Here is a 23,968-nt window from a genome sequence, read left to right on the forward strand (position 1 = left end):
CTCTTTCTAATGCCTTCAACTAAGCTTTTCCCCAAGATCAGAGACAGAGTGCTTAAAATCTCAATAAATTGTTAGCAAGTTTGAATGTGCAGAAAAAAAACATCAGGCATGATTCTTACTTGTTTCTGTCCTGATGTTCACCATGTAACAAGATGAAACCTCAGACCAGATGCCTACTGCACAAGGCATTTCTTTCTTTCTTTCTTTTTTTTTTTTTTTTTCTGAGAAGATGTTTCACTCCTGTTGCCCAGGCTGGAGTACAATGGCGCAATCTCGGCTCATTGCAACCTCCGCCTCCCGGGTTCAAGTGATTCTCCTGCCTCAGCCTCCCAAATAGCTGGGATTACAGGCATGTGCCACCACGCCCAGCTAATTTTTGTATTTTTAGTAGAGACAGGGTTTCGCCATGTTGTTCAAGCTGGTCTCGAATTCCTGACCTCGTGATCCACCTGCCTCGGCCTCCCAAAATGCTGGGATTATAGGCGTGAGCCACCGTGCCCGGCCGGCACGAGGCATTTCTTATGATTTATGTAAACAGGCTACGTTCCTCAAAGGCAGCTGTCACTTGGGCATGATTTGACAATAACAACTTGAGGGAAAAAAGGAAATAGAATTCTATAATTTACCATGAAAATATTATGAAAGATACAGGTCAGCATGTATTGTAGGAACAAACTTAGTGGTCCTGCTGGTCTTTTGGGTTCATTGGTTTGTGGTTAAGTTTCAAGTAAGTTCTCACTGGTCTAGTGTGTTCTGCTGCTGGTGAGCTCCAGCAGCTCAAACCAGCTCTCTCCCGTTAGTAGGCCATGCTAAGTTTAGTTTAACACCCTAAATGAGAGTCAATTCAGCAAACAGTAATAGTGACATCTCTGTGTTCAAGAGGAAATGAGGGCTGGGCTCAGTGGCTCACACCTGTAATCTCACCACTTTGGGAGGTAGAAGCGGGTGGATCACCTGAGATCAGGAGTTTGAGACCAGCCTGGCCAACATGGTGAAACCCTGTCTTTACTAAAAGAAGATTTAAAAAATCAGCTGGGTATGGTAGCGTGTGCCTGTAATCCCAGCTACTTGGGAGGCTGAGGCACGAGAATCAGTTGAACCCGGGAGGCAGAGGTTATAGTGAGCTGACATTGGGCCACTGCACTCTGGCCTGGGCAACAGAGTGACAGTCCATCTCAAATAATAATAATAACAATAATAATAATAATAATAAAATGGGCTATAGTCATAACAGTAAGAATATAGACCTACACAACAATATCATGGCTCTCATTCTTGATTCCAGCCTCTCCCAACTTCTCAATGTACCCATGAATAAAAGTCACATTAGATGCCTGGAAGCCATATTTTTCCATGTGATAGTCAAGATACTTTTCAGCCACTTCCACCTAAAGTAAGAAAAATATAGTTTTGATAACACTTTGAAAAAAAACACGACTTTTTCCTAAAAATTTCCTATCAGTAACAGAATATACTCCCCCTAGATTATTTTGGATAAATATACAAGATTCCTGTGGACATGTAGGATATACTACAACCTAGGACATAAACTCCCTGCTGCCCGTGCAGTTTGGCTTGAATAAACTCCTCATTCAATAACAAAATCTTTCAGGATAGATGGCAGCAAGAAGGGAAAGATCAAAGTCCACTCTATCGTCATGATATTCATATCAGAGCAAACCTCCAACTCTTGTGTTCACCCAGAAGAGCCCTAATTGTTCAAGTTATCAGTTTCCAAGACAGGAAGCACTAGTGGCACAAATGAGCTTTGCTAACTAGAGGCTTTCTTAAATTATCCTTGGACAGCCATGAAGAAAACAACTTTATTTCTCAAAGAATGCTTTTGAGAATCTTTTTCTCCTTGTCTTCCAAATCATGCCTCACCTGGCCTTTGGTCATGTCTATTCCAGTCACGTGTCCCTTTTCACCAACCAGCTGGCTAAGTACATAGCAATCTCTGCCACTTCCACTACCCAGATCCAAAATCCAGCAGTTTTCTAGATGCTCAGGGATCACCAGACCACAGCCATAATATCTGGGAAATGGAAAACACATATTTTTTCCCTGTAGACTGGAAGACATGAAACCACTAAATCTTATAAATACTTCCCTCCTCCCTCCCTCCCTCCCTCCGTTCCTTCCTTCCTTCCTTCCTTCTTTCTTGCATCATTCACTCATACTTCTGATGTTTAGTCTCCACTGAACTGGACACCCATGAAGGCTGGGACCGTATCTGCTTTACCACAGTATTGTTGGGCATGTGCTAGGCACTAAGACTTCATAAGCCATCTAAAATAATGTGTTCAGGCCGAGCGCGGTGGCTCACGCCTATAATCACAGCACTTTGGGAGGTCAAGGCAGGCGGATCGCTTGAGGCAAGGAGTTGGAGACCAGCCTGGCCAACATAGTGAAACCCTGTCTCTACCAAAAATACAAAAAAATCAGCTGGGCATGGTAGCAGGTACCTGTAATCCCAACTCCCTGGGAGGCTGAGGCAGGAGAATGGCTTGAACCCAGGAGGCAGAGATTGCAGTGAGCAGAGATCGTGCCACTGCACTCCAGCCTAAGAGACAGAGTGAGACTCCGTCTCAAAAATAAATAAATAAAATAAAATAATGTGTTGAATAAATATATTTAGTCGTTAGCTGAGCTTCTAATTCAGGCCCAGGACTACGCTAGTTATTGAGGAAAAAAAATGTAAGGTTTCTGTCCCATAGGCGTGTTTTGTTTTGTTTTGTTTTGTTTTTTTGAGACGGTATCTCGCTCTGTCGCCCAGGCTGGAGTGCAGTGGCACGATCTCAGCTCACTGCAAGCTCCGCCTCCCAGGTTCACACCATTCTCCTACCTCAGCCTCCCGAGTAGCTAGGACTACGAGCACCTGCCACCACACCTGGCTAATTTTTTTTTTTTTTTTTTTTTTTTGAGACGGAGTATTGCCCTGTCACCCAGGCTGGAATGCAGTGGCGCGAACTCAGCTCACTGCAAGCTCCGCCTCCCAGGTTCACGCCGTTCTCCTGCCTCAGCCTCCCCAGCAGCTGGGACTACAGGCGCACGCCGCCAAGCCCGGATAATATTTTTGTATTTTTAGTAGAGACGGGGTTTCACCATGTTAGCCAGGATGGTCTCGATCTCCTGACCTCATGATCCTCCCGCCTTGGCCTCCCAAAGTGCTGGGACTACAGGCGTGCGCCACCGCGCCAGGCCAATTTTTTGTATTCTTAGTAGAGATGGAGTTTCGCCATGATAGCCAGGATGGTCTCGATCTCCTCGCCTCGTGACCCTCCCGCCTCAGCCTCCCAAAGTGCTGGGATTACAGACGTAAGCCACCACCCCCAGCCTTGTTTTGTTTTGTTTTGTTTTGACTGAGTTTTGCTCTGTTGCCCAGGCTGGAGTGCAGTAGTGCAATCTCCGCTCACTGCGACCTCCGCCTTCCACATTCAAGTGATTCTCCTCCCTCAGCCTCCCAAGTAGCTGGGACTACAGGCGTGCCCCACTACACCCAGCTAATTTTTGTATTTTTAGTAGAGACAGGGTTTCACCATGTTGATCAGGTCGGTCTTGAACTTCTGACCTCAAGTGATATACCTGCCTTGGCCTCCCAAAGTGCTGGGATGACAGACGTGAGCCACCGCTCCCCTCCCCGTAGGTGTATTTAAGAGGCGAGGTAAAACATTGTGCACAGAAAACACTTCCCATGATTTACGGACAGACCGAGTGACAGAGTGCTGTGGCAGTTGGGGGAAGAGGCCGCTCAAGGATTAGAGAAGGCTCCATGCAGTAGGTGGGACAGCAGCGTGGTGCTGGATGGGCAGGGTTTGGAAGGAGAAAGAAAAGGGAAGACTTTCCAATTGGTGACTGCTGGCTGGGCAGGCAGTGCTGATGGAGTGAGGAAGGGAAGGGTCAAAAGGGCCAAGGTTGATTAGTGGGTGCTGAACTGCGCATATCTTGAATGGCAGATCCAGTGAGTGTGACTGTATTCTGTGAGCATGGGTAGGGACTACAGAGTGTTCACACTGGAGGTTCTTTTTTTTTAGACAATTTTTTTAAAGTACGCATTTATTTTAGAGATGCATTTGGCTATGTTGACCAGGCTGGAGTGCAGTGGCTATTCATATCCCGGATAGCACACTACAGCCTGTAACTTCTGGGCTCACGTGATCCTCTGCCTCAGCCTCCCGAGCACTTGGGACTACAGGCTCACTGGCGCGCCCAGATTCATCAGAGGTTCTTAGAGCAGTAAGATGATGGCTGCTGAGATTTAGGATTTTTACAACAGACAAGACAAGCTGATGGGTTGGTGGCTACGGGTTAATTCCCTAGTGACCTGCATCATTATCTTTTGGGAAAACTGTAGTTTGGGGTCTTCCTGGGGACAGAACAGGGCACTCTACCTTAGGGCTACTTCTTCGTGTACATTTTGCAAGGCTTCCCGGATGTGCTTGGGGACGGGCCTGGCTGTGGTGACACAGGCGTTGGTCTGGAGGTCTGCCGATCTCTTCAGCACCTGCCCGTAGTAGGTCTGACCCAGCGTCCCACAGTGGAGTGAGGGGTAGAGAAGGAGAAGAGCTGTGACTGCAGCGGGAGGGCACCGTCACCACCTCCACCTCCACCTCCACCTCCACTTGGCCGACCTCAGTTCCCAGCAAAGGTCGAAGCCTAGACCCTGTCCTACCCCGACTCCAGGAGTCCCGGGGGACAGGGCGTGGGCCAGGCCAGACTTCCATTAGCCTAGGCTCCACTTGGGCCATTCCAGGCCCTACAGCTCTCACCTGCACGTCCTTCTGTATCTCAGCGTCGCGGGGTGCAGCCACTGTCGGGAGCGGGAAAGTTAGTTGAAAGGAAGAGGGTTCTGAGGGACGGGCATGAGGGAGGGGGCCAGTAAAGGGCAGGCAGCGGGCCGAGGGGTGCGGGGAGGACCAAAGTCTCGAGACACAGCTCGGGGGAGGCGCTCGCGTTCCCGCCTTGCGTGGGCCCAGAGAAGGGGCTGGGGGCTGGGGGCTGGGGGCTGGGGCGGGGCGCCCAGGGCGCGCACTCACTGTCTCCTAGGCCTGCGACTCGGGACGGCGGGCTCCCGCAGCCAGCTCCTGTGCCGAGGCCCCGCCCAGGCTGGCAGGCTTGCTCCGCCCGCCCACCCAGCTCCAGCCCCTCGCTCCGGCGCCCACCGCCTGACCCGCCGTCCCACTGTCATCCGCGCTGCTCTACAGGCTTTCCAACCAGGAGGTCGGTATCAGCATCCCCCTTGTTCGCTCCACTGTGATTTTCACGGATAAATCTCGTTCTCTGATTTAAATGAACACTCACCTATATAATGATCTTCCCCCCTCCCCCTTTTTGGGAATAGAATCATCTTTTCTCGATCTGTTTTTTAAAGTCAAGTTTATTGAGATATAATTCACATTTCGTGAAATCCATGTTTCTTCAGTGTGCAGTTCTGTGAACTCTGGCAAACGTATATACATCACCTAACGGAGACCAAAATAGCTCTGGCCCACAAGTTTCTTCGTGCCTTTTTGTAGTAAATTCCCTCCTCCCACCCCCAGCTCCTGGGCAACCACAGATGTTTTCCCCTTCTGCCTTTTCTAGAATGTCACATAGATGGAACCATTAACAGTATGTGGCTGTTCCCAGTCTATTTTGGGTTGTATTTAGGAAAGCAACTTTGCTAAATTTATTTTTACCTATAGTAATTTTTGGTCAATTCACATGTATTTTCTAGGTATTGTCACTTCATCTTGCAGAAAGTTTTTTTTTTTTAATTTTTTTGAGACGGTCTGTCTCTGTTACCCAGGCCCAACCTTCCGGCTCAAGAGATCCTCCCACTTCAGCCTCCCAAGTACCTTGGATTACAGGCATGCACCACCACAGTTGGTTAATTTTTGTATTTTTTTGTAGAGACGGGATTTCACCATGTTGTCCAGGCTGGTCTCCAACTCCTGGGTTCAAGCGATCCGCCCCCCTTGGCCTCCCAAAGTGTTTGGATTACAGGCATGAGCCACAGTGCCAGGCCCTAAAGTATTTTTTGTTTTTTTAAATATGGAACACTTCACGAATTTGCATGTCATCCTTGCGCAGGGGCCATGCAAATCTTCTCTATCGTTCCAACTGTAATATGTGTGCTGCCAAAGCGAGCACCCGAAAGCATTTTTATTTATTTTTACTTCCACAATTATATGTGTATATCTTGTTTCCTTTTGTGGTTGTAACAAGCATTTCTCTTTTTATAATTTAAATTAAAAAAAATTTTAGAGACAGCGTCTCAACTCTGTGGCCCAGGCTTAGCATCACTGCGCAATCATCTCTGAATCCTTCAACTCTGGCCTCAAGCCATCCTCCCTCCTCAGCCTCCCCAGTAGCTGGGACTACAGGTGCAAGCCACCATGCCCAGCTTGTAACGATCATTTCTATTCATTAGGACAGTAAGGAAACAGAGATCCAAGTGAAAGGATATCTAAATGGATGAAGTAGACTCCTTTATTCATTTTTCAATCTCAACTACCAATAACACAAAAAATTCTGGTTGATATCCAGCTAGTAAATTTTCATCTTCCCTGATGTCAATTAGTTGTTACAAATTAATAGAAAGGTGGTGTCTTTTATATTTTTAACAAATTAACCCCATGGAAATAATCCTTGTTGGAATATTTCTACAGGTTGGAATATTTCCAACTAGTATGTGTATAAAACTTAGTGTTTTTATAAGTATCACTTAGTTTTTGGGCAATCATAGAATGCTGAAAACATTCCTAAATATTAGTTTTCAAAATATTCTCTTCATAAAATGAGCTCCTTTAGAAAAGCAGTTACCTTCTCATAGTTAAAATGATATCTTTATCTTAAAAGGGCAGATTAGTGAGAGGTCAAGGAAAGGGCTGTATCATTTTTCTCTTGTGCTTGTTTTGTTATCTTTAATTTATGGTTTACTTACAAGAATCATTTGACAATCCTTTCTTTTTTTTTTCGAGACGGAGTTTCACTCTTGTTGCCCAGGCTGGAGCACAATGGCGCAATCTCCGCTCATGCAACCTCTGCCTCCCCGGTTCAAGTGATTCTCCTGCCTCAGCCTCCCAAGTAGCTGGAATTACAGGCATGTACCACCATGCCTGGCTAATTTGTATTTTTAGTAGAGACAGGGTTTCACCATGTTGGCCAGGCTGGTCTGGAACTCCTGACCTCAAGTGATCCGCCTGCCTCTGCCTCCTAAAGTGCTGGGATTACAGGCGTGAGCTACCACGCCTGGCCAACGATCCTTAAATCTACCTAATCACACACAGATAAACTGCAATAAAACAAACCACTGTCAAATTGAGTTATTCTCACTTTTGCTTCATGGTGTCTGGTGTCGGGGCTAATTTTGGACCAGACTGTGACCATCAATCATTCTGATTGGTCAGTGCCTCACCACAGGTTTTGTGGGTTTTTTTTTGTTTTGTTTTACTATCACCCCTGCTAAATGACAGGAATGCTATATATCTGTATACTGTGTAGGAGAAATTAGGACTCTCACATCAAGTCACATTTTAAATATTGGCAAAAGCTTTTTTTTTTTTTGAGACAGTCTCACTCTGTCACCCAGGCTGGAAGGCAGTGGCAGGATCTCAGCTCACTGCAAGCTCTGCCTCCCGGGTTCATGCCATTCTACTGCCTCACCTCCCGAGTAGCTGGGACTACAGGCGCCCGCCACCACGCTCGGCTAATTTTTTGTATTTTTAGTAGAGATGGGGTTTCACTGTGTTAGCCAGGATGGTCTCGATCTCCAGACCTTGTGATCCACCCGCCTTGGCCTCCCAAAGTGCTGGGATTACAGGCGTGAGCCACCGCGCCCAGCCTCACAAAAGCTAATTTTTTTAAGATAAAAAAATTAACATACATAGAAATTTTCTTCCCTACCCTTCAACGGAGGCCTGTGCACACTGTCACACATTCTATCTTGGAAGCTACTGGTGTGACAATTCCAGGATGATCCAGAAAGGCAGATTTTGGTTCATTACACAGAACCATCTTCCAAGAAGTGGAGATTTCCAAAAGGATCAGCACTCCTAAGTAAAGGATTCTCCAAATATTGGAAGCAGAAGCAGATGAATGACTGGATGATGGCTCACCTGAGATGCAGAAGCAGGGGCAAATGGATTGGATTCAGCTACTTCCAAGATCCTTTCCTTTTCTAAGAGCTCTTTAGTATTATGTTGAAGACTAGTAATGAAGGTGGCACCCTTGTTTCTATGCATAAGGAAACTAACAGGTATAGAGAGCCAGACTAGTAGTCAAAAGACCTACCATCAAGCTCAGTGACTTTGGGTAAGTCATTTCATCTTCCTGGCTGTGTTTTTCTCATCTGTAAAACATGGGGCCAGAATTTAATAACTTTTAAGGCCCCATACAGCTCTAATATTCTGGGGTTATATGACTCTTCTTCATCAAATATTATGTTGGGTTTTAAAACATACCCTTTTAAAAAATTCTTTTAGTTTTTTTGAAATAGAAAGTGTATTTTAAATGCCTTTTTGGTATATATTATAGTGATAAAAGATTTTATTATTTCTTATTAATGTAATGTGTTTTGTAACTATTACATCAACTTTGAAATTCTGGAGTTACATGCACAATTATTCAAAATATTTCTCTATTCAGTTTTCTAAGATTTTATTCGGATTTTTGCATCTATACTCATAAAAAATCACCTACATTATCTTACATCCTCTTGCATCATCTTTCTTACATCATTTTATTTTTTAAATGAAAATCCTGTTTACTTCATTAAATGAATTAGTGTCTTATGATCATTTTCTATATTTTGGGAGTATAGGGGTTTTTTTTGGTTTTTTTTTTTTTTTTTTTTTTGAGATGGAGTCTTGCTCTGCCACCCAGGCTGGAGTGCAGTGGCTTGATCTCGGCTCACTGCAACCTCCGCCTCCTGGGTTCAAGCAATTCTCCTGTCTCAGCCTCCCGAGTAGCTGGGATTACAAGCACGTGCCACCATGCCTGGTTAATTTCTGTATTTTTTAAGTAGAGACGGGGTTTCACCATGTTGGCCAGGCTGGTCTCAAACTCCTGACCCTGTGATCCACGTGCCTCGGCCTCCCAAAGTGGTGGGATTACAGGTGTGAGCCACCACGCCCGGCCAGGAGTATATGTTCTTTGACAGTTTGGAAAAGTCTCATGAAAGCTTTCACAAGCAAATGCCATTTTAATTGGTTATTCTTAGTTTGTGGGTTATTTCTCATAACCAATCTGGAATATTCTCAGTTAAAAGTATCAGTTTCGTAATTTTTTATCTTTATAAGGAGCTGGGCATATATTAATCAAATTTTTAGCAGCAAACTGATAACTCTTTTCAAATCTAATTGATTTTATATATTGCCTATTCAATTACGAATTTACTAATTTGTACTTTTCTGGCTGAGCTGACGACACTTTACCTATTTAATCTACAAGAACTACTTAATACTTTTTATTTTTTCTAATTTGTTTAGTTTTATTATTTCCATTTCCATTCTTTCTAAATTCTAACTATATACCTCTTAAAAAAAACAAAAATATTTCCACTCTGTCCCTAATGCAGAAATTTAAAGCTTATTTTCTTATAGTACTGCTTCGGTGTTATCACACAAATTTCTTTCATGGCATTTGAACATTCGTTATTTTAAAAATATTACCTTCCGGCACAACCTCTACAACTTAGACATTACTTAGTGAAGTATTTTTTCCATGTTTTTGATCACGATTTAATTCTATGTATGTTGTTTATTTCCATAAAAAAACAAACCATCAGATAATGTATACATTTCCACCTGTTCTCACATTTCTGGCTACTTTTCTTTCATGTATTTTGTTACGATGTTCCCTAGTGACTAAATTCAGTACAAATACGTTTTCATTATTTAATATAAATTTTATCTTATATTTACTATTAAAATTTTGATTGTGAAAGGTATTATTTTATCACATATGATGTAAGCAATCGCTGCTTCTTTAATATTTGTTCCAGCATGAAGAAAACTTAGACCATCCCTTCATTTTAATTTTTTTCTAACTTAAGTATTTCTTTGCTTCTTGTAATGACTGCACTTAGCTTTGTTTTCTAAATTAGTAGTCTTTCTTTTCAAAGGTAAATTGAGTCCATCTGTATTTAATAATACTGCAATTATTAATACATGTTTATAGAATTAGTGCATAAATTAATGCCTTTTCAGATCCTTCACATCTAGCTTTTTTTACCTTAAGTTAATATCCGTATGTATGAGAAATAAATGTAATCTGATATGCTTAGTTAACTTGATGATTGGACAATAACAATATGAACTATATTGGATTCACTGTTACTTCCTCTTTGTTCCTGCAGTGAAAACAGTATTTTCTTATGTCAGATTTCTCTCAATCTCTTAGTCAATGAAGACCTGAACTAGAACAATTTAGAGTCCCATTTTAAATTCAAACAAAGATATTTAGGTTTAACAACAGACTCATGGTAATGTCATTTAAAAAGATGGATCCAATGAACACAGACAAACATCAAAGTTTTCACCATGGCACAACCCTCTGCCACAATCACTCATAATAATTCAACTGCCTTCATATTTGGCAGTAACGTCATGCAAGTGAATTTGCTGATGATTAGCAAAATTACAAAATGAAAGTCAAGGTCACTTAATCAAGAATTACAGCAGCAAAGAAATTCTAGGAATGCAGGTCAAGGCAAGAGGCTGCAGCTGGCCTGATAATGATACCACTTGCCTAATGTTCATTTAGGAATTTGCTATCACAAATAAAACACATATCTCCTCTGAGTTACTAGAACAGAAAAGGAAACAATCAGGTATTACTTATCACCATTATATGACCATGAAATTAAAATATTTCCTTAATAATGATTAAGAGAAAAAAATCATTCTCATGTGTTCATAATAGAAGCTCTATTTCTGAATTTAAATTTGAATACACTACTCAGTTATTTGCTTAAGTACTGCAATTTAGACAATATAGCTTTTGACACATTAAAAGTTCTATGGGAAAAACTAAGACCTCTTTTAATTTTGCTTTAATATCAAACTAAACAGAGCAGATGAAAGAATTCAATAAGAGCATGGGTTAATCCAGTTCAAGAAGTGCTTCCAAAATTCAGCCACCTCACTTCCTCTTAGGAGAAACTGTACATCAACACAGAACTTTTCTAACTTAACTTTTGGAGAAGAAAATAGAAAACAAAACCCAGAGGACAGCTGTGTAAGGTATTTACTCCTCAGCATTAGGCAAAGGAGTGCTACAGCACTCTTATATGTCATTCTATTTCAACAGATGATTCAACTGGTCCTGTAGATCTGATGACTGTTCAACACTAGAAATTAGAATAGAGACAGGGTTTATCTGAAATGAGCAATAATAAAGACATCTTTGTACAACTATTTACAAAATTTTTTTTTCATTACAGACAGGGTCTCACTATGCTGCACAGGGCAATCTCAAACTCTGGGCTCAAGCAATCCTCCAGCCTTAGCCTTCCAAAGTCCTGGAATTACAGGCATGAGCCAGCCACTACACCTGTCCTGTACAAGCTATCTGTACTTTAATGCATAAATACTGTTGCATGTAAATCAAAATTTATATTGGTCCAGTTGGGTCCCAGAAGTGTTTAAGCTCTGAAGAAAGGTTTGCAAAGCCAATTAGTAATGTAAACAATATTGCAAGAGACAAATTTAATCCATTTTAGAGAACAAGGCTGTTTAATGGTTTTTGCACGTTTACTCTGCTTAATGAATATTACCAATGTAAAAGGTTTTCTACTCCTTAAGGATGGTCTCTAAACCCCGTAACTTTTAGAAAGTTTTACTATTAATAGCAGAGAGTTGAGTTACTGCACACCTTTGAAATATGCTGTATTCTTTAAATCCCAAGTGAGTATCCCAGAGCATATTTCAATTGGAGGGCATATGTCAACCAGAGTTTTGTATTGATTCTGGACCCAGCAGTATAATTCCCCCCAGCTTGCTTCAGTTGGTTCCCTACTCCTCTACCTTTGGGGTTACTTACTTCTTCTGAATAGCTTCTTGCCTAAATCAGAAAAAGAGGAAAATACACGTAAGTGAACTAGTAGAAGTTTCATTTATGACCAGATAATGCATATAGGCAGAAGAAATTTCAGTTTATGTCACATTCTGTATTTCTGTCCATCCTATCCTAAGATTGTGCTATTTAACAGAGATTCCTATCTGAGTGCAGAGCTGCTGAAAAGATGGATTCTAAACCTAAACAGATAGTAACACTCTCCCAGAGTGAGAAATGTGGTCCAACAAACTACATGCATGGCTTAAAATTAGTCTGTATATATGGAATCAAATGGTCACATACCTAATATGTAGATACCCAAAGAATGACTATGACAAACATTAGCTATTTAAATGTCAAAGAGTGAAGTTCCTAACTATATATATATATATTTTATTATTATTTTTTACTTTTTTATTTTTGAGACAGAGTCTCACTCTGTCACCAGGGTGGAGTGGAGTGGTGCCCGATCTCAGCTCACTGCCATCTGTCTCCCAGGCTCAAGCAGTTCTCCTGCCTTAGCCTCCCAAGTAGCTGGGATTACAGGTGTGTGCCACCACACCCAGCTAATTTTTGTATTTTTAGTAGAGACGGGGTTTTGCCGTGTTGGCCAGGCTAGTCTCGAACTCCTGACCTCAGGTGATCCGCCTGCTTCAGCCTCCCAAAGTGCTGGAATTACAGGCGTGAGCCACTGTGCCCAGCCTCTTTTTTTTTTTTTTTTTTTTCTGGAGACAGAGTTTCACTTTTGTCACCCTGGCTAGAGTGCAGAGGTGCGATCCCTGCTCACTGCAACCTCTACCTCCCAGGTTCAAGTAATTCTCATGCCTCAGCCTCCTGAGTAGCTGGGATTACAGGCGCCCACCACCACACCCGGCTACTTTTTTGTATCTTTAGTAGAGACGGGGGTTTCACAATGTTGGCCAGGCGGGTCTTGAACTCCTGATCTCAGGTGATCCGCCCTCCTTGGCCTCCCAAAGTGATGGGATTACAGGTGTGAGCCACCATGCCCAGCCCCTAACCATATATTTCTAACAGGTACATAAGTATAATATCAAGTACATAAAATATAAAACAACATGAAATAAGATGAAGAGCAAATTATAATGGAGAAAGGGGGAGTCTTATATTTCAAAATTCCCTACATGATTTATATGTAGCAGGTGCCACAGTTACCTACATACCATGTAGGATACATGTATGTTATACTTGATTCCCTAGTAGAGGACCCAACTTCCCAGAAGAGATCTTGGGCACAGTCAGTCATCAAATACTGATGAACTGCCTCAAAGTTGCCAAGTACAGTGCTAGCATGGTCCTGGCACAGGCCCTGCCTTTACAGGGTTTATAGTCTCTCTCTCTGAGAAGCTCAGTTTAACATGGGGAGGTTCATAAAGGGTGGACTCTGCTCCTGATTCTCATCCCTTACCCCCACTTCTTCTGTAGTCTCAGGCATCTTTGCCATCAAGAAAAGTCATCCTTGGCCACCCCCACCTTTACTCCCACTCTGGCCTCCACAGGAAAGCGCTGAAGCACAAAGTCCATGAAAGCAGACCGGGGATAATGATTCTGCAGCAAATAGTTGCTGGAGGGGGCATACTCACTGGTATTGAAGATGGGTTGTTATTATTGCCATCTTCCTTAAACTCTGCATAAAAAAAGAGAGAGAGAAATAGAACATTTCCACTCTTCTGTGGCCACACAAACCATATACATAAACCCAAATCATTTTAAAAAAAAAAAAGTTGTTTCTTACATCTTCTGAGTGCAAGATGGCATCTTCCTGGAGTACCATGTTTCGAGCTGCCTGACCTAGCAGCTGGAAGACAAAAATAAAATGGTAATAATCAAAATTCCCAAACTTCCTATAATCTTCTCTCTGCAGCTGTTACACTACCACCCTCTCTCCTCTCCCACTCCTCCACCCTATACAACCACAAACACTCAAAATGTAATGGAGGATAATTTTCTATTTGTTCATGTTGAAAATTCATTTCATTGGCACTATGGCAGTTCTGGCATGGACCTGACATCTGTTTCAAAGGCCACTGCCTGAGAAATCAAGTGCTTCCTAACTGCTGGGCTGTTGGCACAGTGTATTCAGTAAGTGCTAAGAGAAGTCTGCAAAAAAACGTTGTTGGCTCCACAAGTCCAGTGAGAGAACATGACTCTTGATTCTTTAAAGGCAGATTTGAGATTTGGGGTGGTTTGAGAGTAGTAAAGACGCAAGAGTTAGAATGGGGCTGAAAAGGACGGAGGAATACAGCTATTTAGAAATGAAATAAGAGAAGGCCAGGCACGGTGGCTCATGCCCGTAATCCCAGCACCTCGAGAGGCCGAGGTGGGTGGATCGCTTGAGGTCAGGATTTTAAGACCAGCCTGGGCAACATGGTGAAACCCCATCTCTACCAAAAAATACAAGTTAGCTGGGCGTGGTGGCTGCGCTTGTAATCCCAGCTACTTGGGAGGCTGAGGTGGGAGAATTGCTTGAACCCAAGAGGCAAAGGTTGCAGTGAGCCAAGATCGCACCACTGTATTCCAGCCTGAGCGACAAAGCAAGACCTGTCTCAAAAAAAGAAAGAAAGAAAGAAATGGAATAAGAGAAACAGTGGGGGATGTGGGGAAGCCATGAGGAGAAGCTCAGGGCTTAAAATGGGGAACCACCCCATAAAAGATGACCAGACAGGGGTGGGAAAAAGAAAAGAAAGGAGATGGCCAGGTGCGGTGGCTCACGCCTGTAATCCCAGCACTTTCGGAGGCCGAGGCGGGCGATCACCTGAGATCAGGAGTTCAAGACCAGCCTGGCCAACATGGCAAAACCCCTCTACCAAAATTACAAAAATTAGCCAGGCGTGGTGGCACGTGCCTGTAATCCCAGCTATTCAGGAGGCTGAGGCAGGACAATCTCTTGAACTTGGGAGGCAGAGGTTGCAGTGAGCCGAGATCGCACCATTGCACTCCAGCCTGGCAACAGAGTGAGACTCTGTCTAAAAAAAAAAAAAAAAAAGAAAGAAAGAAAGAAAGAAAGAAAGAAAGAAAGAAAGAAAGAAAGAAAGAAAGAAAGAAAAGAAAAGAAAAAGAAAAAGAAAAGAAAGAAGAAATGTGCAGGTCACTGAGTTTAATGGGTCCTGAGACCAAAAGAGAAAAGCAGAGCTTGGATTCGGCTGGATGGCCTACAGTCAAGAAGAGCTGACTGCATTAGCACTGAGAGGCAAGCAGAGACCAACAGAGATTTCTGGCCTAATACTGTACCCTGCTCCTGGCATACCTAAATCCAGCCAAGTAAAAGGAGCTACTGTTATGTGTATCCTACCAGCCCTTCCCTGTCCTCTTGGGTCAGGGAGACTCTGGTGAAAAGGGTGGCATGACTTCAAAGTAACTAGGATTGCCAGATTTCTTCCCTGGGCTTTATTTATTTTTAAGTTTTAAAGTTAGTAACCCTTTCTGGATGTCTAAAGTTAAAACAATAAAATAGGACTTTCCATCTCTGTCCCTTTCTTTCCCTGTTCTCTCCCCCACATGCATAACTATTTTTTTATTTTTTAATTTTCATTTTTTTGAAACAGGGTATCACTCTGTCACCCAGGCTGGAGTGCAGTGATGCGATCTTGGCTCACTGCAACCTCTGCATCCCGGATTCAAGAGATTCTCCTGCAGCAGCCTCCTGAGTAGCTGGTATTATAGGTACATGCCACCACGCTCACCTAATTTTTATATTTTTAGTAGAGATGAGGTTTCACCGTGTTGGCCAGGCTGGTCTCAAACTCCCATCCTCAGGTGATCCACCCGCCTCAGCCTCCCAAAGTGCTGGGATTACAGGCACGAGCCCCTACACCCAGCCCCACGCATAACTATTTTTATTTAGCTTTGTGGTTTTCTTTCCATTGTTCCTTTTTAAACAATGGACACATGTATTTATTTTCCTCCATACCACCTTCCTACTTAAAATGTAACACACTACGTGTACTTGTTTACACCTTGCTCGCTCTCTCTCTCTCTCTCTCTCTATATATATATATATATATATATATATATAAAATTTTTTTTTTTTTTGAGACATGGTCTCACTCTGTCACCCAGGCTGGAGTGCAGTGGCACCATCACTGTTCACTGAAGCCTCGACCTCCCGGGCTCAGGTGATCTTTCCACCTTAGCCTCCAGAGTAGCTGGGACTACAAGTGCACGCCACCATGCCCAGATAGCTTTTTGTATTTTTTTTGTAGAGATGGAGTTTTGCCATGTTGCCCAAACTGGTTTCAAACTCCTGGGCTCAAGTAATTTGCCTGCCTCAGCCACCCAAAGTGCTGGGATTATAAGCATGAGCCACTGCGCCCAGCCTACACCTTGCTGTTTTCACTTTGCAATAGATCACTGAGGGTTATCTGCAGCAATACATATTGAATCTCCTATTCAATTGCTATCTCCTAATGAATCCATTGCTCTTTTACAACTGCAGAGTACCACACTCTACAGGTGACCATAACATTATTCAATCAGTTCTCTGCTGAGGGATTTAGAGGCTGTTCCCAGGCTTTTGCCATGGTAAGTAGTGGTACAAAAAATTCTCAAATCTTGCATCTTATCTCATAGCTTTTACTGTTACAAATATCTCCTATCTTTGCATCTTTTTGCCAGCATACGTTTGGGATGGACTCACAGGACTGTGATTTTTGACTGTGGGGTTTTAATTTTGCTATATATTGCCAAATTCCTCTCCTTTAGGGCTGTACCACTTTGCATTCCCACCAACAATTATGAGAGTACCTGTTCCTCCTGTGGCTACTTTTAAAGGAAAACTTCAAATTCCTATAGATGGGAGATGGTGACTTACAAACTGATGGCAGAAAAAAAAGGGGTTCTAACAGAATCTACTTCATCCACTTATTCATTTAACAAACATTTGTTGAGTGTTTAACATATGCCCTTACTCTGGTTAAGAGTGGTAACAGGGCTCAGAATCTGGAGGGGTTACAAAGGGAACATAGGCACTTAAATCACCTTATGGTAAGTGCTGATGGGGAAGCATTGGCTGCTCTGGGAGCATGTAGTGGGGCAGGAGTGTCTAACTGATTACAGGGGTAGGTGTTCAGGAAAGGTCCCTAAAAGAAGTGACTTCTAATCTGAGACTTAAAAGTTAGGGTTTAGAATTCATCTTGTGTGTGTAATTCTAGAGAAAAATGGCATGATCCATTTTTCTGTTTTAGAAATGTGGTAAGCAGGTGGACTAGAGTGGGGAATGAGGCAGAGAAATTGGTTAGGATGACATAGCATTACTCTAAGCAACGAATGAGGATGGCCTGAAACACAGAAGTAGCCAAGAAAAAAAAGAAACAAAGGATTTGTGAGACATTTAGAAAACAGACTCGATGGGAGTTGTGGTTGCCTTGAAGGCAGCGGCTGTTGTAATGTAAAGTCAAGGCTTTTCCTTAATATATTCATTGGCATTCTGCATCACTTTCCTACATAAACCGACCAGACACATAACATACCATCTGAGATTTGTAGTTCTGCTTTCTTTAAAATGGAAGAACATCTTGAATACACCTGTAAAACAATCTTCACTACAGAATCTTTTTAGATTTCTGCAAATTTTTCTCCTAGGCTTTTACCATTAACTTGTTCATAATTAACTCAATAACAATTTGTCTTAGCTACTCATCTTCAACAAGTGTTTCTGATTTTCAACTTAGTTTTCTTTTTTTTTTTTTTTGAGACGGAGTCTCGCTCTGTTGCCCAGGCTGGAGTGCAGTGGCGCGATCTCGGCTCACTGCAAGCTCCGGCTCCCGGGTTCACGCCATTCTCCTGCCTCAGCCTCCCGTGTAGCTGGGACTACAGGCGCCCTCCAACACGCCCGGCTAATTTTTTTTGTATTTTTAGTAGAGACGGGGTTTCACCGTGTTAGCCAGGATGGTCTCGATCTCGTGATCCGCCCGCCTCGGCCTCCCAAAGTGCTGGGATTACAGGCTTGAGCCACCGCGCCCGGCCTCAACTTAGTTTTCATAGCAATAGCAACCCTCTTTTTGGTACTCATACTTCATCATTCTTCGTATTATTTCATTAAATTATGTAGTTGCAACTGTAAGCATAAGTGCCATACACACATTTAAAAAATTGTTTTCTTTTTTTTTTTTTTTTGAGACGGAGTCTCGCTGTCGCCCAGGCTGGAGTGCAGTGGCGCGATCTCGGCTCACTGCAGGCTCCGCCCCCCGGGGTTCACGCCATTCTCCTGCGTCAGCCTCCCGAGTAGCTGGGACTACAGGCGCCCGCCACCTCGCCCGGCTAATTTTTTGTATTTTTAGTAGAGACGGGGTTTCACCGTGTTAGCCAGGATGGTCTCGATCTCCTGACCTCGTGATCCGCCCGCCTCGGCCTCCCAAAGTGCTGGGATTACAGGCGTGAGCCACCGCGCCCGGCCTAAAAAATTGTTTTCATTCTTTATTTTTTTTCTTTTTTTACAGAGACAAGATATCGCTATGTGGCCCAGGCTGGTCTCGAACCCCTGGGCTTCAGCAATCCTGCCTCAGCCTCCCAAAGTGTTAGGATTACAAGCATGAGCCACTGCGCCCAGCCCACACACACACATTATGTTTAGAAAAAAACACGATGGACCCTCACTAAGCACACAACTCAAATGGAGGAGCAGAAGCACAGGCATGCAAGAGACAAGCCTATGAGTCATAACCACTCATTATGCTGTGGGCAAATGTCAGTATCTTTCGCCTCACAGGCTCTCTCCCCAGAGACCCCTTCCCTGATCATCTGTTTAAGATTAACCCTTTCAGCCGGGTGTGGTGGCCCACGCCTGTAATCCCAGCACTTTGGGGGGCCAAGGCGGGAAGGATCACTTGAGGTCAGGAGTTTGAGACCAGCCTGGCCAACATGGTGAAACCCCATCTCTACTAAAAACACAAAAATTAGCTGGGTGTGGTGGCAGGAGCCTATAATCCCAGCTACTCAGGAGGCTGAGGCAGGAGAATCACTTGAATCCAGGAGACGGAGGTTGCTGTGAGCCCAAGGTCGGTCCACTGCACTTTAGCCTGGGTGACAGAGCTAGCGAGACTCCTCCTCTGTCTCAAAACAAACAAACAAAGATTAACCCTTTCATCACTCTCTATTCCCAGGTTAATTTTGCTTCACAGGATTTACCACAACCTGATTTTTTTTCTGTTTCATTTATTTATTGTCTGTCTCTTCACTAAAATGTAAACTTCCTAAGTAGAGGGATTTAGTTTGTTTATTCCGTGTACCTAGAGCAGTTCCTGGCACATAGCAGACACCCAATAAGTATTTGTTAAATGAATACTGTGGAATGAGTGTTTTACACATGAAATTCTCAGTTAATCAAACAAAATAGCTATGTGGAGACTGCTCAAGAAGCAATGCTGCCGGGCGCGAAGGCTCACGCCTGTAATCTCAGCACTTTGGAAGGCTGATGTGGGTGGATCACAAGGTCAAGAGTTCGAGACCAGCCTGGCCAACATGGTGAAACCCCATCTCTACTAAGAATACAAAAATTAGCCAGTGTGGTGGTGCGTGCTTGTAATCCCAGCTACTCAGGAGGCTTAGGCGGGAGAATCGCTTCAACCCAGGAGGCGGAGGTTGCAGTGAGCCAAGATCACGCCACTACACTCCAGCCTGGCGACAGAGCTAGACTCCGTCTCAAAAAAAAAAAAAAAAAAAAGATACTCCCTTCAATTAGTCATTCTAAAGACTTCATGAATTAAACTCCATAAAAGACAACAGTGTCCAGCACCTATAAAATGCTAAATAAATGTACGTTTATTATGACGAATATGTTCAATATTTACAGGTGGTTAACTATAAACACCTCTAGTTGAAAACATATATATGTACATATATATTATATATAATATGATATACATATATCATATTATACATGTATATTACATATAATATATGTATACATTATATGTAATATATTGTATATGTATGTATAATTACATTATATGTAATTATATGTAATATTATACATCTATATTATACATATTATATATTATATATAATATCATACATAATATATAATATATATAATATTATACATAATATATAATATTATATATAATATTATACATATTATATAATATTATATATAATATTATACATATTATGTAATATTATATATATTATATATATTATGTAATATTATATATAATATTATACATATTATGTAATATTATATATAATATTATACATATTATGTAATATATATAATATTATACATATTATGTAATATTATATATAATATTATACATATTATGTAATATTATATATAATATTATACATATTATGTAATATTATATATAATATTATACATATTATGTATAATATTATATATAATATTATACATATTATGTATAATATTATATATAATATTATACATATATATATATTTTTTTTTTTTTTGAGACAGAGTCTTGTTCTCTGTCACCCAAGCTGGAGTGCAGTGGCACAATCTTGGCTCACTGCAACCTCCGCCTCCCGGGTTCAAGCAATTCTCCTGCCTCAGCCTCCTGAGTAGCTGGGATTACAGGCGCCCGCCACCACACCCGGCTGTTTTGTTTTTTGTTTTTTTGTATTTTTAGTAGATACAGGGTTTCACCGTGTTAGTCAGGATGGTCTCCATCTCCTGACCTCGTGATCCGCCCGCCTCGGCCTCTTAAAGTGCTGGGATTACAGGCGTGAGCCACCGCGCCCTGCCTCTCTCTGTTTTTTTTTTGGTTGTTGTTTGTTTTAGACGGAGTTTCACTTTTGTTGCCCAGGCTGGAGTGCAACGGCGCGACCTCGGCTCTCCGCAACCTTCGCCTCCCAGGTTCAAGCAATTCTCCTGCCTCAGCCTCCCGAGTAACTGGGATTACAGGCATATACCACTACGCTTGGCTATTTTTTTATTATTATTATTCTTTAGTAGAGACGGGGGTTTCTCCATGATTGTCAGGCTAGTCTCGAACTCCCGACCTCAAGTGATCGGCCCGCCTCGGCCTCCCAAAGAGCTGTTTTAAAGCACAGTTTCCCATGGCATCGTTTCTTCCCCCAACACTCACGCACTATCCCTAACCAAAGAGACTACACACCCCAGAATGCAACACGCGCCTCCGAGAAGAAGACCTACTCATAGCAAGCACTTCCCAGCCTACAATTCCCAGGATGCAACGCGACCTCCCTCCCACAGCAAGGAAAGACTGCGACTCCCCGGACTATCAGGACGGGAGAGTCCACTTCCAGCTCACCTCGGAGCTCCGGGAGCCCTTCAGCACCTGCTTGGTGAGCGCGATCACGTCAGTACCACAAGTGGTCACCTTCTCCGTGAGAAGCCCCTTCACGGACTGACCGAACCGCGCTTGAGAATCTGGCGTTCCCGTCGCCATCATTTCAGTTAGCGATCGCCTCCGCACGGGCGATGGTGAGTCGCCGGGGCCAAAAGACAGGCAAAGCGGAAGGAAACGAGGCGTCTGTCTTCCTCCATGGGAAAAAGAAGGGACGCATGCGCCTGATGGAGGTTGACCTTCGCTCACTAAACTCATGAACTATTCGTTGATATCCTGAGGAAAACAGGGTCCAGGCAAACATCTCTGGAGGGGATGGAGGACAATTTCATTCAATCTATGGTTTAGAATCGGAAAGCCTGCGGCAGGGCATGGTGGCTCGCGCCTGAAATCCCAGCACTTTGGGAGACCCAGGCAGGAGGATCACCTGAGCCTGAGAGTTTCAGACCACCCTGGGCAACATAGCGAGACTCCATCTCTTTAAAAATAAAATAAAATTAAAATTAATACAAATAAATAAAAAGAATCAGAAGGTCCGGATTACAGTCCCAATGCTACCCTTTAGCAGTGTGTGGCTGCAAATTACTCAGCCTCTGTCTTACATTTCTCATCTGTTAAACAGAAGTAATAATGCTTCCAAGGGGTTATGAGAATATCATTCCACATATATATATTTTTTTTCCCCCAGACAGAGTCTTGCTCTGTCGCCTAGGCCTTTTTTTGATTAATTGAGACAAGGGGCCAGGTATGGTGGCTCACGCCTGTAATCCCAACACTTTGAAAGGCCAAGGTGGATCACTTGAGGTCAGGAGTTCGAGGCCAACCTATCCATATGGTGACACACCTGTAGTCCCAGCACTTTGGGAGGCCGAGGCAGAAGGGTCACGCAAGGCCAAGAGTTCAGTATCAGCAGCCTGGGCAACATAGCGATAACTTGTCTCATTTTATTTATTTATTTATTTATTTATTTTTTGAGACAGAGTCTCACTTTGTTGCCCAGGCTGGAGTGCAGTGGCTCAATCTCAGCTCACTGCAACATCGGCCTCCTTAGTTCAAGCGATTCTCCTGCCTCAGCCTCCCGAGTAGCTGGGATTACAGGCGCTTGCCACCAGGCCCGGCTAATTTTTGTATTTTTAGTAGAAATAGGGTTTCACCATGTTGGCCAGGCTGGTCTCAAATTCCTGACGTCAAATGATCCACCAGCCTTGGCCTTCCAAAATGGTGGGATTACAGGCATGAGCCACCACACCTGGCCTCATTCTGTTCAATTTTAACAAACATTTCATGAACTAAATACTAGACACTGTACTAGGCTGGGGATAGAGAAAAAAATGAAATACAGTTCTTGTCTCTATGGAGCTCCCAGGCTGATGAGGCAGATAGGCCTGTAAACAAATGAAGGAAGAACAATCTAATAGAAAAATTGGCAAAAGGCACAAGTAGGCAATTCAAAAAAAAAAAAACCTGATAAATATCAAAAATGCTCAACATCACTAGTAATTTTTATTGATAAATAACCTCTTTATTGTATTAATACCAAACTGATGGTAACCACCTTATAAGTGAATTAATATGTAAAATATTTCAAGTAGGCCGGGCGCCGTGGCTCACGCCTGTAATCCCAGCACTTTGGGAGGTCGAGGCGGGAGGATCACCTGAGGTCAGGAGTTTGAGACCAGCCTGCCCAACATGGTGAAACCCCGTCTCTACTAAAAATACAAAAATTAGATCTTGGCTCACCGCAACCTTTGCCTCCCTGGTTCAAATGATTCTCCTGCCTCAGCCTCCTGAGCAGCTGGGATTACAGGTGCCCACTACCATGCCCAGCTAATTTTTGTATTTTTAGTAGAGACAGGTTTCACCGTGTTGGCCAGGCTGGTCTTTAACTCCTGACCTCAGGTGATCCACCTGCCTTGGCCTCCCAAAGTGCTGGGATTACAGGCGTTGAGCCACCACGCCCAGCCTGCACAATACCACATTCTTTAAAGTGTACGATTTGATGAGTGTGACAGATGTATACACCTGTGAACCACCACCACTATTAAGATACAGAACAGGGTGGGTGCAGTAGCTCATGCCTGTATTCCCAGCAGTTTGGGAGGCCGAGGCAGAAGGATCACTTGAGGCCAGGAGTTCAATATCAGCAGCCTGGGCAACATAGCAATAACTTGTCTCATTTTATTTTTTTTTATTATTTATTTACTTTATTTTGAGATGGAGTCTTGCTCTGTCACCCAGGCTGGAGTAAACGGGTGTGATCTTGGCTCACTGCAACCTCCGCCTCCTGGGTTCAAGCGATTCTCCTGCCTCAGCCTCCCGAGTAGCTGGGACTACAGGCACGCACCATCGCGCCCGGCTAATTTTTGTATTTTTAGTAGAGACGGGGTTTCACCATGTTGGCCAGGCTGGTCTTGAACTCCTGACCTCATGATCCGCCCCCCCTCAGCCTCCCAAAGTGCTGGGATTACAGGCATGAGCCACCACGCCCGGCCCCTTGTCTCAATTAAAAAAAAAAAAAAATGCAAAACATTTCCTCACCCTCAGAAGTTTCCAAGTGCCCTTTAAAGTCCATCTCTCCTTCTCTGTCTCACCCCAGGCAACCACTGCCCTGCTTTTGGGAACTATAGATTAATTTGCATTTCTAGAAT

At 43.1% G+C, this 23,968-nt stretch overlaps 2 protein-coding genes and 1 non-coding gene across 3 annotated transcripts in view; all 3 read right to left on the minus strand.

The window, feature by feature from the left end:
• AS3MT (arsenite methyltransferase) overlaps window positions 1-6,347 on the minus strand; it is a 33,379-nt gene extending 27,032 nt beyond the window's left edge. Inside the window, exons 1-5 of the mRNA XM_055250789.2 lie at window positions 5,037-6,347; window positions 4,770-4,810; window positions 4,392-4,519; window positions 1,885-2,035; window positions 1,252-1,388 (exon numbers count right to left, since the gene is read on the minus strand). Of these exons, the coding sequence (XP_055106764.1) occupies window positions 1,252-1,388; window positions 1,885-2,035; window positions 4,392-4,519; window positions 4,770-4,810; window position 5,037 (458 nt within the window). The 5' untranslated portion in view covers window positions 5,038-6,347. The remainder of the gene's footprint in view (window positions 1-1,251; window positions 1,389-1,884; window positions 2,036-4,391; window positions 4,520-4,769; window positions 4,811-5,036) is intronic.
• Window positions 6,028-6,132, minus strand: LOC129477601 (U6 spliceosomal RNA). Its single transcript, XR_008655800.1, has one exon. It is a non-coding gene; the product is annotated as a U6 spliceosomal RNA (small nuclear RNA).
• Window positions 6,348-9,697: 3,350 nt separating the features above from the next.
• On the minus strand, window positions 9,698-21,525 carry BORCS7 (BLOC-1 related complex subunit 7). The gene is made up of 5 exons (XM_055250823.2): window positions 21,285-21,525; window positions 13,793-13,855; window positions 13,641-13,684; window positions 12,025-12,045; window positions 9,698-11,332 (listed from the first exon to the last, which is right to left on the minus strand). Exons 1-5 carry the CDS (start codon window positions 21,423-21,425, stop codon window positions 11,281-11,283), a joined length of 321 nt encoding a protein of 106 aa, XP_055106798.1. The 5' UTR covers window positions 21,426-21,525; the 3' UTR covers window positions 9,698-11,280.
• Between the last annotated feature and the right edge of the window lie 2,443 nt (window positions 21,526-23,968).

The sequence above is a fragment of the Symphalangus syndactylus genome, chromosome 2 (genome assembly GCF_028878055.3).
Source record: "Symphalangus syndactylus isolate Jambi chromosome 2, NHGRI_mSymSyn1-v2.1_pri, whole genome shotgun sequence".
Lineage (NCBI taxonomy): Eukaryota > Metazoa > Chordata > Mammalia > Primates > Hylobatidae > Symphalangus > Symphalangus syndactylus.

Excerpts from the sequence above, each read along its gene's own strand:
- BORCS7 (XM_055250823.2), bottom strand. The coding sequence starts at position 21,425 with ATGATGGCGACGGGAACGCCAGATTCTCAAGCGCGGTTCGGTCAGTCC. Across the intron at positions 13,856-21,284 it reads AGGGCTCCCGGAGCTCCGAG|CTGCTAGGTCAGGCAGCTCG; the intron begins GTGAGCTGGAAG and ends TTTGTCTTCCAG. Across the intron at positions 12,046-13,640 it reads ACAACCCATCTTCAATACCA|GCAAGAAGCTATTCAGAAGA; the intron begins GTGAGTATGCCC and ends TTTCTGATTTAG.